This window comes from Crocuta crocuta, unplaced genomic scaffold, assembly GCF_008692635.1.
Source record: "Crocuta crocuta isolate KB4526 unplaced genomic scaffold, BGI_CrCroc_1.0 scaffold108, whole genome shotgun sequence".
In the NCBI taxonomy this organism is placed as follows: domain Eukaryota; kingdom Metazoa; phylum Chordata; class Mammalia; order Carnivora; family Hyaenidae; genus Crocuta; species Crocuta crocuta.
The window spans coordinates 2,997,292-3,014,199 of record NW_027532825.1 but is presented as its reverse complement, the minus strand read 5'-3'; the positions used below and the strand labels follow the sequence as shown (position 1 = coordinate 3,014,199).

At 52.3% G+C, this 16,908-nt stretch overlaps 1 protein-coding gene across 4 annotated transcripts in view; it reads right to left on the bottom strand.

The window, feature by feature from the left end:
* Positions 1 to 11,020: 11,020 nt before the first annotated feature.
* The window catches only part of GRB10 (growth factor receptor bound protein 10), a 164,352-nt gene continuing 158,464 nt past the window's right edge, over positions 11,021 to 16,908 (bottom strand). For all 4 annotated transcript variants that reach the window (XM_077781104.1, XM_077781105.1, XM_077781107.1 and 1 more), the window contains 2 exons: positions 13,420 to 13,513; positions 11,021 to 11,285 (listed from right to left, as the gene is read on the bottom strand). In XM_077781104.1, the coding sequence (XP_077637230.1) occupies positions 11,139 to 11,285; positions 13,420 to 13,513 (241 nt within the window). In that variant the 3' untranslated portion in view covers positions 11,021 to 11,138. The remainder of the gene's footprint in view (positions 11,286 to 13,419; positions 13,514 to 16,908) is intronic.

The following is a 16,908-nucleotide window of genomic DNA, read 5'->3' as shown; positions in this document are numbered from 1 at the left end:
GAAAACGGACCAGGGGGGCAAAAGTAAAGCTGTCTCTACGCTTCTGATTTGCAGGAAAGAGCAGACGCCCACGGAACATGGAGGGAGTTTGGGATGGGCTGGCGGAGGGAAGGGAGGTGTGTGTGTGCATGTTCATGTGTGTGCATGTATGTGTGTGCATGCGTGCTTGTGTGTGTACACACACGTGCACATGTGTGTGCACGTGTGCCTGCATGTGTTTGTGCGTGTGCGCGTGTGTCCGTGTGCATCTGCATGTGTGCGTGTGCATATATGTGAGGGTGCGTCTGTGTGTACTTGTGCACGTATGCGTGTGTGTGTGCATGCATATGCGTGNTGTGCACGTGTGCCTGCATGTGTTTGTGCGTGTGCGCGTGTGTCCGTGTGCGTGTGCATATATGTGAGGGTACATCTGTGTGTACTTGTGCATGTATGCGTGTGTGTGTGCATGCATATGCGTGGGTCTCAGGAGGTTTCTGGGAAGAGGATGCATCAGGAATCAGGATAAGTTCACGGACATGGGGCCACTGGGCAGATGGTGATTCTCAGGGATGGGGACAAAGTGAGCACTGGGGGCCGGTGTAGCTAGAAGATGAAGGAGACAGAGTTCGGTTTGAGAATTAAATTTGAGATCACACATACACACACACACACACACACACACACACACTCACACTCACACCATTCGGTGGCGATGTCCAGGGAACTTTTCCATGTAGGGGTCTGATGCTCACAAGAGAGATCCAGACAGGAAATGAAGTTGCCAGTGGACAGTGTGTAAACGGTATTTGAAGCAGTAAGACTGGATAAAACCACCCAGACAGAGTGTACACGCATGCGCGCACACTACAGGGAGAACAGCGCCCACATTTACAGTTTACAGAGACACGGTAATGTTTTTGAGCAAATTTCTCTGCTAGTAGACAAATGTACAAAGGGATGTAAGTGATAGGTGAAACATTCTTGCTGAGAGGGGACAAGACCTGAGAGCACCCCCTTCCCCACCGGCGTGTACCTGCCAACACACCTCCCGGGTTGTATTCTGTGCCTCCTTGCCAGCCGACCTGACCAACCAGCCTGACATCATCCTGAACAAACCTGACCATGACCTTGTTGTTTTTCTGAATTGTCCATGCATTTACATGGCGGTGCCTCACTATGGAAACGTTATCACTTAAGAAAGAATTGGGATCATTCGAAGAGCAAGAGTTCCCTTACCAGTTTTCCCTAAAAAAATAAAAATAAAAAAAATTTTAAAAAAAATCTGTGCTTTCATATATTTCTCTTTGTAGAGGAACTCTCAAATCATTTGTTGGCACATTCAAAAATCGTAGTGAGGGGCGCCTGGGTGGCTCAGTTGGTTAAGTATCTGACTCTTGATTTTGGCTCCGGTCATGATCTCACAGTTTGTGGGTTCTGCATCTGGCTGTGTACTGACTATATGGAGCCTGCTTGGGATTCTCTCTCTCTCTCTCTCTCTCTCCCCCTCCACCCCCCCCCAGTCCCCTGCATGCTCTCTCTCTCAAAATAAATTTTAAAAAATTATACTAAAAAAAATTCGTAGTGAGATCCGGGTTGAAAGAATAGTCATAACTAATGTGGAGAAACGGCCTCTGGGAATGGAATTCTTCCTGCCTAGACTGTTGTCTAACCTCGGTTCCATCTCACATGAGTCTGGGTTCCTTCCAGTGCTAACCCCGTGACAAAGACTCAAACACAAGTAGTTTAATTTGCCAGTGACCATACAAAACCCTGGGATAGGGAGAAGGGGGTCAGCACAGGGCACGTTTTCCCACACCACTCATCAGTGTTCATACCTGGAGCTGAAATGGGCCTTTGGGACTCAGGAGCTGGTACGGGACATTCTCCCGGTGAGGGCGTTCATTCCCCGGAACACCCCTCACACCAGCAGAGCCAGCGCTGGTGACCAGGGACAGTCCATGTGTGTGCTCAGCAGCCGTGTGCTCAGAAGTACTAAGTAATGGACAGCACTTGGCATGGTCTTCCCACAACGTCTTGTATCTGCATGTCTGCTTTGGAGGCATGTGAATAGGGGAATGTAAACTTCAGGTAATTTACATTACGCCATGGGAACTCATGCTTTTTCAATAGAATGCGTTCTCAACTTCACGCCACAACTTGGAGTTCAAGAGCCCGTTCGGGCGGTATTTTTTGTAGGCACACAGACCTCAGCGGCAGAGCGGGGGGTCTGGGTGTATCCCGTAAGCAGACTCAGGGAGGCAGTCCTCTCCCAGTGAGCTGCAAGTCCCGCCTACACTGTGACATTCCCTACAGAGTTACAGCATCCTCGAACGTGAACCGAACACGTGTGCGTGGACATTGGGGAGCCCCTTTAAAACACAGAATGTTTCCCTGACTTTCCCAGATGCATCCAAAGAAACGTATCTGTCAGAGGAAGGCTCACCTGGCAAGGGAGCAGAAAATAACCAGCCAGAGTGTGTGTTGGCAGAGGACACACCTCCGGGCGTGGGAGACGGGGAAGGGGTGTCCTGACCCTTCAGCTGGAAGGCCTGGTCCAGTGGCTGATGAGGCACAATCGTCGTCCAGAGCTGGATATAGTGGAGATACCGGCCTCACAGATCATCCCGCCAAGACCACGGACTGACTCCATCCCAGCAAGAACCTTGTACTACTCAGCTGAGTTCATGTACACTTGTTCAAGGCCGCCATGATGCCCACAAGGCTTCAACTACTGCTTCCAGAAGGAACCAGGCACAGATGTCCATTTGGGCGGCCCTGTGACGGTTCTGTGACACATAACTTCCTGCCCCTCTAGCTTCAGTGGTTTGAGGCAAGACCATCAAACTCTAAGTCCAGAAGTATCTGAGCTGCCCGTAGAGCCCAGCTGGCCCGTGCCACTTCCTGATGAGATCAGGCAGCAGACCCATGCCAGTCTCCCCAGTGGATGATCTCTTTGGGTGATTTAGTTCCTCACCCCCAGTATTTGCCCTTTCAAGTTAGGGTTATGGTTGCCTGGGTCCCAGGTGACCCTCTGATAGGAGTCACTGTCAGGACCAATGTCAAATTTTCCTGGGAAAGTCACTTAGCTTAGGAGCTGGTGAGATCAGTCGTATGTTTTTTGCAAAGGGGTTTTTTATGTATGTATTTTGATAGAAAAAAAGAGGGAGAGAGAGAGAGAGGGAGGGAGAGAGAGAGAGAGAGGGAGGGAGAGAGGGAGAGAGAGAGCTATATGCAGAGGCAGAGGGAGAGAGAATCCCAAGCAGCCTCCACACTAAGTGTGGAGCCCAACACGGCACTTGATCTCACAACCCCGGGATTACGATGTGAGCCAGAATCAAGAGTCAGACTCTCGACCAGCTGAGCCACCCAGGTGCCCCTAAAGTGTTTTAAGTTTCAGTGAAGTTTAAGGTTCGGCTTGTCAATTCTTACTGTCATGGATCTTCCCTTTGCTGTTGTAGCTGGAAAGTCACTACCAAATTCTATATTCATCTAGATTTCCCCCTATGCTACCTTCCAGGGGTTTAGAGTCTTGCACTTTTACATTCAGGTCTGTGGTCCTCGTTGAGTTAAGGTTTGTGAAGGGCGTGAGGTCTGGGTCTAGATTCACTGTTTCGCATACAAACACCTGCTTGTTCCATGAAGAACAGTTGAAGGGACCATCTTTGATCCACTTTGTTGCCTTAGCTCCTTTGTCAAAGATCGGTTGATTATATATATTTTTAAAATTTTTAGTGTTTATTTTTGAGAGAGAGACGGCACGTGAGCAGGGAGGGGCAGAGAGGGAGACCCAGAATCTGAAGCAGCTCCAGGCTCCGAGCTGCTAGCACAGAGCCCGACATGCGGCATGAACCCATGAACCATGAGATCATGACTTGAGCTGAAGTCAGGGATAGGCTCACTCGTGCCAGCCCTGCTCTCCCTGGGGTGCTCCCTGGGGCAGCTTCAAGGACTTCTAATTTAAGCCTCAGCCTTTCTCAACAGATCCTGCCAACACCTCTCCACTTAGAAGCTAAAAAAGCCCCCAGTGGGTTGGGAAGGGATAAAAATACAGCAGATGCGTGGACCATAAATGACTGTGAGCTGGAGATTATCTGGTTTCCCTGTAGTGGCCTGGGAGCAAGCATTTTTTTTAAATGTTTTATTTATTTCTAGGAGAGAGAGAGACAGCGTGAGCAGGGGAGGGTCAGAGAGAGAGGGAGTCACAGACTGAAACAGGCTCCAGGCTCTGAGCTGGCAGTCAGCACAGAGCCCGACGCGGGGCTCGAACCCACGAACCGCGGGATCATGACCTAAGCGAAAGTCGGACGCTTAACCGACTAAGCCACCCAGGCGCCCCTGGGAGCGAGCATTTTATTGCCAAGTCCAAGGCTTTAATTCCAGAAGCTTACAAGTGGCTTGGAGACAGATGAGCAGATTCAAAGCCTCCAAGGTGAGCTTGCCAAATGCGGGGGGTGAAATCCACAGCATCCCCAAGATAGGCTGCGACAACATGGCAGAGGGCACAAGACTGCTCTCTCAAAAGCCTCTAGAATCTCCCTTCCCAGTGGGAGCTTCCCCGCAATCACGTGGTGCCTGGGGCCACAGCACATTTTGTCCTTGCTAGGTCAGACCGTAAGTTTGGCATAGTTTTTGGCATCTAAACTTTTTTTTTTTTTTTTTTGAGAGAGAGCGAGCGAGAGCGAGCGAGCAGGGGAGACGCAGAGACAGAGAGGGAGAGAGAGAATCCCAAGCAGGCTCCACCAAGTCAGCACAGAGCCCGACATGGGGCTTGAACCCACAAACCATGAGATCATGACCTGAGCCGAAGTCAAGAGTCAGAAGCTTAACCGACTGAGCCTCCCAGGCGCTCCTCATGAGTCTAATCTTCTAGTAGGATCGAGACTTACACAGCACTGAGGCAGATCACCTAGGTTCAGAATCACCCTAGGAGGAAGCCTCAACCATCTCAGAAATACAGTGCACTCATATTTCTTTTTTTTTTTTTTCTAGGAGAGAGAGAGAGAGAGAGAGAGACAGCGTGAGCAGGGGAGAGTCAGAGAGAGAGGGAGTCACAGACTGAAACAGGCTCCAGGCTCTGAGCTGGCAGTCAGCACAGAGCCCGATGTGGGGCTCGAACCCACGAACCGCGAGATCATGACCTAAGCGAAAGTCAGACGCTTAACCGACTAAGCCACCCTGGCGCCCCAAGTGCACTCATATTTCTATCAAACTGAACGAGCCCAGTAACAAAATACGAATACCACTACATTTTTTTTTTGTACAAAAAGAAAAACTGATGCAAGCCCCCCTCCCTCTAATTTAAAAATGTGCCAAGAATTGCATACTTTTGGAACCGGTGGGCCAGGAGAAGCCCTACGGTGCTCCCCTCAGACGGGCCTGCCTTCGCTCACAAACAGGGACGCCAGAATTCCTCGTCAGGCCTGGTTCTAGATTCTGCCCTACATGTCCTAAATCTTGACTCCTACAGGGACGGAAGGGATCGCTTCTCTGGATGAGGAGCAGTGTGGTTTCTGATTACCTCGAGGGCCCTTGTGTTCAAACACGCACTTTATATTTAGGCACTAACACTACATTCAGTCTGGGGGGAATGATCACTAACAGGGGTAACCTAGGCCACAGCAAATGAAACTCGCCCAGCGTTCCTCACTCCAGAGTGGCACCAGATGGGGTGGGTTGATACCAGATTGGGCAGCGTCCTTTACTCCTGGGGGTGTGCGGAAGGGGATGGGCCAAGCAGACACAGCTAGGTTCTATGCACAACATACACATATGATGCGAAATTACTCCCACTGAGTTATAATGGAAGGCTAGGTGGACCAAGGCCGCATAAAGGTGGTGGACAGTGCCATCCTATCATAGGACAAGGGAAGCGCGTGCATCTTCCACGGGGGTTGAGGCACAGGTGTGACTTTGGTGGGGGTGCCCTTAGCCTTGGGTCTGAGGCTGAGCTTTGCCGACTCGGAGCATCAACCAGAACTTTCTGCAATGATGGCGATGTTCTATATGTGCACTGGTCACCATGGCAGCTGCCAGCCACTAGTGGCTGTTGAGCACCTAATGTGTGTGGTTAGGACCACCTGGAACTGAACTTTTCAATCTATTTTTATTAATTAGAATTGAAATTTAAATAGGTGTGTGTACTTCATGGTAGCATATTGGACAGCACGCACCTAGAGAACACCACGTTGTCTACCTGTGGCCACCCCCACGTTCATTGTTCCCCCACAGACCTCCCAGCTGGACTCTGCACCTCTTTGAGCACTGTGTGACACAGCTCTCATAGACAATGAGGTGAGCACGCGCACACACGTGTGTGTGTGAGTACATAGTTACCATAGATTTTTTATTCTCTAAGATTTGTCATCGTTCTTATTTCAGATAATGAAATTCCGTAATTCTCCAACATGATGCTGTGGTCATTTGCAATAGAGCCACCAAAGAAAAAACATATGCTTTTGCAACTTACTGTATCATTTTAGATTTCTCTGGAAGGTGTGTGTGACCAGAGGCAAAGAGAAGAGTGAGTTGGATGATCAACCCCAACGGCTTACGTCGTCATGGTCGTGGAACTCACATGCACACTGTGTCTTCCCTTTTGTCCTTGGTGCACCATGAGAATGTCCTGAAGCAAAAGGAGAGGGCAGCAAGGAACTGAAAGCAGTTCCGTTCCCAGGTCAGAGAGCCTCCGGGAAGAAGAACTCACCTTACTCCGAGAACCAGCACCAGTGTTCCGTGAAGACACCCAAACATAAAAGGAGAAAACGAAAGGGGAAACATCAAATGGTAAAGAGCACTCACCGGAAAAACGCTGCCATGGGGTAGATTCAAACTGCAGCCAAACATAATGTAAACTTAAAAAAAAAAAAAAAAATCACGCAACCACGTCACAGAAGCTCAAAGCAGCGATGCAGGCGTTCAAGGAGTATATTCAAGGAAAGGGGCATGGCTCTAAACGGAAGCGGGAGAGACCTGCCTGGGGGGCTCAGTCGGTTAAGCGTCCCTTGACTTCAGCTCAGGTCAGGATCTCACGGTTCACGGGATCGAGCCCCACATGGGGCTCCTCGCCCTGACATCACAGAGCCTGCTTGGGATTCTCTCTCCCCTCTCTGTGCCCCTCCCCGCCCCTGCTCTCTCTCACTCTCTCTCAACACACACACACACACACACACACACACACACAAACATTAAAGAGAAGCAAGAGAGCCACACACAGACTTCCTGGCAGTGGAGTCAGGATGGAGGCCGCAGGGGAAGGGATCTGGCAGCAACACCCTAGTGACACGGAGGACAGGCCGGAGCCACAGTAGACCAGCCAAAGGGCAATGCGTCAAGAGGGTGTGAGAAAAAGCAAAGGTGTTGGAATGCAGGTCCGGGGACCCAACACACACATAATTGCTATCTCTGTAAAAAGCCCTGCGCTATGCAGTGACGGGGCAAAAATATACGCAGACGTAATTCAGGAAACAGTCCCAGCAGTCAAACAAGATGTTGATGTACCTACAGAGTGAAGGTGCACACCGCATCCTGGGGGTGGGGGATGACTCCGATCTACCAAGGTCAACCCTGGGCCTAGTCTCAGCTTCCCAGAAAGGATGCACGTGTCCTGGAGCGCCCTCTGGTGGCCATGCTGAGACCTGCAGCCACGGGTGTCTGTCCTTGGTCTTTGCCACCCCGGTGAGCAGACCCTGTCATCTACTGTGGGATGACAGACAGAGCCTAACTTTGCAAGATGGGAGGTTTCATGGTTTCCTGCCCTTCTTGTTAATTTACGACTTCGGGTATGAGAAGGGGGGATCCTTCTTGTTAATGTATGATTTCTGGTATGTGAAGGGGGGATATTGAGTTTATCATTGGAAAACCCAAAGCTGTAAGATAGTTTACTTTTGACAGTTAACAAGCTAATTTTTTTTTATTATTAAAATCCCTTCCTGTGGTTTTAGTCATCACTCAAAATATGTTTTAACAACCAATAACAAAAACGACCCAGGCAGCAAGATCAAGTTGGCCCTTTCGCTCCACCTGTTCATCTCCTTCACTCTGCCCCAGGTGGGGCGGGAGGCAGGGAGTCAGGCCTGAGTGTGGGTATGCGGTACGGCCACCAGGGTCCCTCGGGTGAGGTCCTGGGGAAGCTGAGACACGCGGCATCCATTCTCTTGACCTTTCTACCAATTTCTAATTAGACTAGACAACCCAGATCTGTCTCACCGCAGTGGGAACAGAGCCCCTGGATTTCTCAAATGCAAACATTCATGAGTATATTGAGGTGTTTGCGAAGACTGAGATCTGAAGCACCCCGAGGTGTGCGACTCTGCGGTGGGGATACACGGAGAAGAGGCCGCCGGGAAGATCCTGGCACCACCACGCGGCCACCGGCCTGTGTCACCCAAGTCCAGAGTCTCAATAGGGCCTCGCGGGTGTGTGTGTCACACGTCGATTCCTTTCCAACGAGTGCTTGGCCGGGGCCATGAAGCGCACTGCTCGTATTCTACATGTTCTCCAAAGGGTTTCAGTGCCTGGCCAGCTGCGGGGTCTCAAAACACAGAAACGCACACAAGAGCCGTGGAAAATGAAGAACACCGTAGTAACGTTTATTTCTAATTACAAGAAACAGAACATCAGTCCCTTATTTGTACAAAAATACCTGAACGTTTACAATTAGGTTCACAAGCCGAAGAGCTATGTACAGAAAGGAGGAAAGCACGTGGAATAAAGGTTTTGTCTCTTAACACTTTCCGCATTCCCTGAAAACGTGTACAGGTCAGGCCACACTGTGGTCACTGCCGCCAGTGCCGTGACATCATGATCCACCGCGAGCAGGTCCCGCCCCACAAAGGTGCGTCTCTTGGTCAAACCATCAGGTATTAAGTGCAGAAAAGAGAGGACAAAACAGCTAGGCTGAGGCACATATTCTCTTCAAGGTTTAGCAAACAAAAACAACGTTCTGGAACTCTACGACTGAGGGTGACAGAGCTCACCTAGGAACACTCAAATCCCCGAAGCATTTGGTATTTCCTTCCCAACAAAGTCCAGGGTGCTGCGTGGGGTTTTCATTTCACAGAGGGAAATCACAGGCAGAGAGATTAAAAAAGTCAACAGGCTCTAAAATGACCCTGAGCTGTTCCGTTTACATTCATGTCATCTAAATATAAAAATAAAACTCAAACGCCCTTCAGTCCCTGGGTCGCCGGGCCGGATGCCTGCATCCTCGAGGGACCGGCTCCTTTTGGAGGGAACTCCCAGCCACCAGGCAGAGCAGTGACACAGCTGTAGGCTTGGGGGGGCGGGGGGAGGTCTGACACCCTCCAGCATTTCACTGCGGCCAGGGAGGTCCAAGAGACTACATCAAACCAGTAACACATACACACTGTGCATCAGAGGCCAGCTTTTGTCTTCCTTTTAAAGAAAACGCAGGTTTATAAATACAAAATGCTGTGGATGCCATCGGAGAGGGCCGTGAGAGTCTCATCTTACTGGTTTATGTAAAGAGCAAAAAAGAAAAAGAAAGAAATCGTAGAATTTTTTTAAGGTTCGATTTCCAACCGGTGAAGAGAAAAATGTCTAGCGTTGTCTAACAGTGCGAAAAAAGAGCCACTCCAAGGCGAAGGGCACCAGAAGCTTGCTGCCAGGTAGGACTTGAGAATTCCCTACTTGTCCCTGGTCTGAAAGACAGAACTGGATACAGAAGGAAGAAAACGCAGCTGAGCGTTCGTGGTTCAAAACGCTGTACTGCAAAGTCTGTCTTTGTGTAGGCAGACGTTTCACGGAAGACGAGTAGAGTGAGCCCTGTAAAGCGAGATACAGTGTTTCTAGACCCTAGAGAGCCTTCCTTCAGGGCGTCTGTGTCACTGGAGCTGGCCAAGTGTGTCCCACATCGTGGGCACATTCCTCTGGGGCACGGTGCTGGGTCCCGGCCAGGCCACCTAGTGGCTGGCACCCATCCAGAGGCCCAGTCACGCGTGGCGACTGCTCTCAGAAAAGGGGACCATTTTCGCCACAGTGGCCTGTACACCTGTCAAGGGAGACCTTTCTGCTCTGCAGAGACTGAAGGGAAGGACAAGGCCACTCTCCCACCTGGTGACTCCACTCAGGGGCAGGGCAGAGGGACACTCCAGCCCTCCTCCCTCCCCCCCGTGTGACTCAGCCCCCCAGAGGGGGAAGCAGTGTTGCCTTATTAAGATGCTTCAATGCCCACAACTGCTGTGAGGTACTTTTGAGAGCCAGCCGGCCAAGGCCAAGGCCCCGCGTGCACCAGCCCACGGTTTTCAGCAGGATGGGAGGCCATCGATTGAAGACCTTTAAATGCCAGGCTGCAGAGGTGCCCTTTCCACTGTTTCTGTCTTCATCACTATAGAAACCCAGGGGCCACAGCGGAAAGCCAACCGTCATTTTCCTTTTAGATCCTTCAACCCCCGGAGGGACGGGCCCAGCCGCTGCGGGGGGTGGGGGATAAGGCAGCGGACTGCCCTAGAACAGGCGGAGAGGGCGGCCCCCAGCGGCACACACGGGGTGCCCGCTGTGTCCCGGGACGCCCCCCGCGTCCAGCTAGGGTCCGCCGTGTTATGGGGGGGACACGTTTCCCCAAAAACACCCCCAGGTCTCCTGAACTATGGAGGACACGACACACTGGTGACAGCGCACAGGACACCTGCGCGCAGGAAAGGGGCCGACAGACGTGGTTGCCTGGGTCCACAAAACGTGCCAAATGCCCGCCGCAGGTGACGCCCTTTGTTTTTTTTTAAAAAGAAGCTCTTCAAGTATTCGTGGAAGGGCTGGGGGTGGTTAGTTACCCGGAAGCCGAGTCCGCCCGCGGCCCCTGCACGCGGCGGGCCCCGGGTCAGTCTCCGGAGCTTGGGCTCAGGCCGGAGCGCACCTGCCCCCGCAGGCGCCACGCCCCTCCGACAGAGGCTGAGCACAACGTGGAGAACCAAGAAGGAGTGCAAAAAGTGATCGATACAAAAAAGTAAACATATCAGTTTTAATTGTCAAGATTATTCCAGGGCAAGAGTTCATTTCCAATTACTCGTCTCCGGCTCTNGACGGACCGCCCCCCGCCCCCACCCCACCCAGGGTGCAGAACAGACGTGTGCTCTCCACGACGCACATCCCCTTCCCTCGGTCCAGTGTCAGCTTCCCCGTCTTCGCTGAGAGTCCGTGTGAGGTCATAAGGCCACTCGGATGCAGTGATGCTTCAGTTTGCAAGGCAGGACTCCTTTGTTGAGCTGGTAGAAGTCCACGAGCTGGATCAGGTCGGAGAATTTGGTGTTCCCGTCGTCAAGGCTGAAGAATACCTGCCCATCCTCCTCGCACTACGGGGACACAAGAACACCGGCCACGTTAGCGGCCGCGCCTCGGGGAGCCCAGCGGCGCAGCCTGGGGTCACCCCAAGGCCGTCAGTAAGAGCAGGTGCAAAGAGTGCCTTCCCAGCTCCTCATCTAAAGCGGGGGCTGGGGAGGGGGGAGGGGCACTCCACGTACCTCCCCGAACGAACAACCTCCCTAATGCCAGTTTGAACCCGATGAACGTTCCATTCAAGGACTGCAGAGCTGAGGCGCCCAGGCGGCTCAGCCGGTTGAGCATCAGACTCTGGGTGCCTTGGCTCAGGTCATGATCTCGCTGTTCCTGAGGTGGAGCCTCCAGTAGGGCTCTGTTCGGTGGTGTGGAACCTGCTTGGCATGCTCTCTCTCTCCGCCCTTCCCCCACTTTCTCTCTCTCTCAAAATAAACATTGAACAAAAAAGAGCTGCAGGGCTGTCATATTCATGGAGCAAACTGTCTCGAAATCTCTCAGTAAACCCAGAACGGCTTTCGGACTCCCAAGTACTGCTGGACGCGCACATCCCATTTTCAAGCACCAAGGCCACTCTGGCTGCTCTAAGTCTCAAGCTACTGGGCCCCTGATAACTTCTGGAATTCAGGGCTCTTTGGGAAAAGGGCATTACCCACTGTGGCCGACATTAAGATATGTTTTCACTTGAGTTTAGATCTCAGGCAAAGAGAACGAGAAGGTCTGTGTCGATGACAGAACAAACCACGGACAAAGAGGTCTCCTTAGCTGCCAATTCCCAGGTGTGCACAGAATGGTTTGTGGACTCGGGGAGGCCCGGCCTCGGGGCCAGACCCGGTCCCTTCCTCGCGGTGCGGCCCAGGGCGGGCTCTCCCTGCCCTTATCTATAGAACGAGGGCATTGCAGGAAGCGCCCAGTCGGTGGCTCGCTCAGGTCCACGAAAGCTACCCAGACGGCCCAGGGCTTCTGCAGCCCGCGCTTCCTGCTCTGTGTGACTCCCGGGATGCTGAACACCAGGCTCAACGGTGTGAAGCACATGCAGTCAGTTCTGCCAAGCCTTCTAGAGCTTTCCATGGCCACTGGACAGACTGATCCCCAGACAGGAAAAGACCTCACTGCCCTCTTCAGCAGAATATTTCCTGGGCTTGGGCCCCACAGGAAACACTTCGGGGACGTTACTGTCCCTGCAGTATCTATCACTTAATTATGTAAAACACCTCACATCAAGTTTTTATTATCCCCAACTGAATGGTGGATTCATGGAGGTGGGGACTTCCACCTCCCACAGTAGCGCTCAGGCACGAACCGGAATCTGAGCTTTGACACACCAAAGAAAGAAAGAACTTACATTTGAAAAATCTAACAATGATTTGTTTAAAAAAAATAGTGCCGAAGCATTTGGTGATGATGTTTTCAGAATTGTTCAAAGGTAGACTCTGTTTCTTTTCTATTCTTTTTTTTTTTTTTAACATTTATTTTTGAGAGAGAGACTGGGCATGAGCGGGGGAGGGGGCAGAGAGAGAGGGAGACAGAGAATCTGAAGCAGGCTCCAGGCTCTGAGCTGACGCAGGAGTTGAACCCACGAACTGCGAGATTGTGACTGGTGTCAAAGTGGGATGCATAACCGACTGAGCCACCCAGGTGCCCCTGTTTTCTGATCCAAGGACAGAGTGGATGTGTGAGGCAATTTCTCTTTTGGGGCCACGTGACCACAGGCCAGTGTTTCTACAACCTTCTTGGGTCACTAGGTACACGCCAGCATAAATCAGAGAAGTCCTCAGATGTGAGTGGCCAAGAGTCCAATCCACCATAAACACAGGTCTTATGCCATCCATGCCCCTGGCGTCAGGCTCCTGGGCTTGCAGTATATCCACCCACCACCTGACCTGGCTCTTCCCATCCGTGCCGAGTCGGCTACAGTGCGGGTGGGCCTCAGTGCAACGCCACCATTGTTAACGATATTTCTACGGAAGTGCCGTCCCCAATTTCAAACGAGCCCATCAAGAGACTCTTGCGAATATCCCCCTTGTGAGCTTGGGCCCATCTGATACCTATCGAGTTGTAGTTCGGTTAGTTTGTAATCTGAACACTGTGGGAAGCGCAGACCCAGAAAACAAGAGCAAAAATGAGGCGTGGTGTGGCGGGACAGATACTTACAGGTAAGATCTGGAAATTTTTAATTTTCTGATGATGACACAGCGTGAGCACAAAAGCCTTTGGATTGCTCTGGCTGTCTCGGAGGAGAAAAAGCCTGGGGATGGAAAAACATCAGCTGATGGTGAAGTTTAAAAACGCAGACGTTTTAGACGCATATGTGAATGCGCGCACACGGACGCGCATGCACATGGACGCTGGCACATTTCCCTGCTCCTGCTGATAGACAGGCTGGCGGCGACCCTCCTCTGAAAGGACCTAGCACTCCCTGTAGACGCGGCAGACTCTAGGGCCACAGCAGGGAAAGTATACGCTGTGGCTGGAACGTTCTGTGCCAGAAAGTAATCACGTTCAAAAGGTCATGATCCAGGAGGCAGCATCAGAGTAACTATCAGAAGTGACAGATTATAACCCCGAGAATCAAACAGGAACCCGCAAGTACATGCAGATATTACAAGTAAACAGGCTAGGAAATTAAGAGGGGAGAAGAGAAAGCTCTTCCTCAGAGCAGAAAGGAAGATAAATAGCCCAGGGATAAAGGGCTCGACACCGGCTGGCACGTTACTTACCACCGATCAAGGAGATTATAAAGGGCGTGAGCATCAGCAGATGAAATTTGGTGAGGAACAGAGAATTTTCAGTCTCAAACCATCATCTCTCTGATATGTGTTTGTTACAAAGGAAAACACAGTGACTGTCAGAGACACCAGGTAGGTCCTGTCACCACCAAGTATTCAAGTTTTCCACCACCGGGAAGGAGACAGGCATCCCGACCCTGCACCGCCAGTGACTTGATGTTCCTTCCTGCAAAGTGGTGACCCAGCTGAACCCCAAGCGACCAGACGCCCCCGAGCCGAGGCGCACTCTGTCTGCAGTGATGGCGTCTTCCCAGACCGTCGACAAAGGACGGAAATGTTGAAGAGTCACGCCACACAGGAAGTATTAANAAAATTTTTTTTTAATGTTTATTTTTTTAGAAAGAGAGACACAGAGTGCGAGCAGGGGAGGGACAGAGAAAGAGGGAAACACAGAATCCGAAGGCTCCAGGCTCCAAGCTGTCAGCACGGAGCCCACGAATTCCAAGATCATGACCTGAGCCAAAGTGGGACGCTTAAACGACTGAGCCACTCAGGCACCCCCACTCCCTAGTTTTTCTAACGGTACTCTGGTTACGTACTAAGTCCTTGTTCTTAGAAATTTCCTACTGGGGAAGTAGGATACAAGGAATGTCATGCAGTCACTAACTCCCAATGGTTCAGACAAAAAAAGGAGGCGGGAGGTGGGGAGAGAGACTAAGCTAAAGCAAACAGGCCACAATGTTGACGGCTAGGGAATCTAAGAAAACGCACACAGGAATTCACTACATTCCTCTGGCGGCTTTTCCACAATTGGAGGTTATTTCAGGATAAAAAATAAGTGTAAGTCAGAACAGCAGAAAGCAGTACCCCTCTTCGCTTTCACAGGGGCACACCTGGCAGTGGCCGGGAAGACAGTTAACGCACCTGAGGCAGGAAGAGAACGATGTCCCAGCACCAGAACTCAAGCCACGCGGACATAACCCTGCTTTTCAAAGGTACTAAAACCAAACTCCGAGTCACCAGCAAAGCCATCAGTTCCTGGACTGAAGTGTTAAGATGGAAAGCAGCTAAACTAGACTCAAAAGTCCTGTATTAAAGAGGCAAAGANGCGAAAGTCGGACGCTTAACCGACTAAGCCACCCAGGCGCCCCTGAATCTTGATTTCGACTCAACGTCAGTATCCCAGGGTCATGGGATCGAGCCCTTCGTCGGGCTCCATGTTCACAGTCCAGAGCCTGTGAACTATGCAGAGCTTGGGATTCTCTCTCTCTCTCCCTCCCCAGCTTGTGTTCCCTCTCTCTCAAAAATACTTTTTTTTTTAAAGGCAAAGAAATGTTTCATTTTACTACAGGTCTTCTCAGAGCCTTTAAAATGGGAATGTTCACCGTGAGCGCCCGGGGGCTCCAGCAGAGTTTTCCAGTCTTATCGGACCACACACCCCTTTTGTTCTAGAATTTCCAGAAGGTGTGCTCTTCAGAACACCATCTGGGAGATGCCAACCAGAGCGGAGTTGCACAACTCGAGGGGTGGGCAGGGGCGACAGTGCTAATAATCGCGGCCCCTGCGTGGGGTGTGGGTGTCACGCGGCACCTTGAGGGGGCCAGGGGTCTGCCCCCTTCTCCAGCGCAGAGCCGCACACCCGGTTCTTCATCTGCATCAAAGATCTGCCTTCGGGGTGATTTCATCCCAAACAGGCCATCCCACCGGGAGAAGCCCAGGAGCTCCTGGGGCTCCAGGCTGACAGGGAAAGCTGGGTGTCCCTGTCACCTGTCACCTGAGTTAGCTCCCTGTCCCCTCCTTCCACAGACAGGGAGCTGCAGGCTGAACGTGGCCCCGGAGTAGCCAGGGGAACAGACGCTGGCCCGCTGCCTGGGTTTGGGCTCGACCCTGGGAACTCCCGAGATTTCCAGCCACAGGCTTGGGTTTTACAGGTCATACCCAACGGCCACCTGCCGGCAGTGACTGCTAACTCCGGGACGCCTGTGCGGTGACAAGTGCGCTCCTGCCCAGGTCAGCTCCAGGACGCCCGTCCCGCAGCCCCGACGAGGAGATGACGCCGGGGAGACGGAGCCGCGCATGACAGCACGTGCCCGCAGGAGCCCGAGGGGACAGCGACGGCCACCAGCAAGCCGCAGACCCCGTGTAGGGCCAGGCTGCGGGGAGCACTGCGTGTGTCACGACATGCGGCCGGGTCAGAAGGCCGTGAACGCAGCACAGAGAGGAAAGTGATGAGCACAGGCGGGGGGAGGGGCTCCCGGAGATGTGCTCGCCAGCGCGCTCGTGAACGGAGAGGGGGCCGGGCCAGGGCCCGACCGTGATCCGGTCACAGCACGGTCAGGGGCACTGCACACGTGGGCTCATTCAGTGCCAATGGTGACCCTGTCGTGTCCTCATTTCTTTCTCCCTCTCTCTTTTCTTCTATTCTTTTAGAGAGAAGGAGAGACTGCGAGCAGGGGAGAGGAGGAGGGAGAGAGAGAATCCCAAGCAGGCTCCACACCGTGACGTGGGGCTCCATCCCAGGACCCTGGGGCTCATAACTCAGCCTAAATCAAGAGTCAGTTGCTCAACCGACGGCGCCGCCCAAGCGTCTCGGCCTCATTTCATGACAAGGAAAGTGGGGCACAGAGAGGTTAGCAGATGCCCCAGGGTCACACAGCCGGTGTGTGATGCACAGGGCCACTGGTAAAATGTGAGGAGGCTGTACAGACGATGTGGCCGTGGCTGGGGTGCCCTGCTATGGCTGTGGCCGCGTGCGGCGTTAGCCCCGGGACAGGACCCCTCTCTCTGCCCTGGGGGACCGGAAAGCTACAAAGACCTCAAATCTGGACAAAGACGTTTCCTTCCACCCAGGGGAAAATGGAGTGCACACAGGGAGATGGAGACTGGGGCCCGAGGAGGGGTGGGGGTGGGGGTG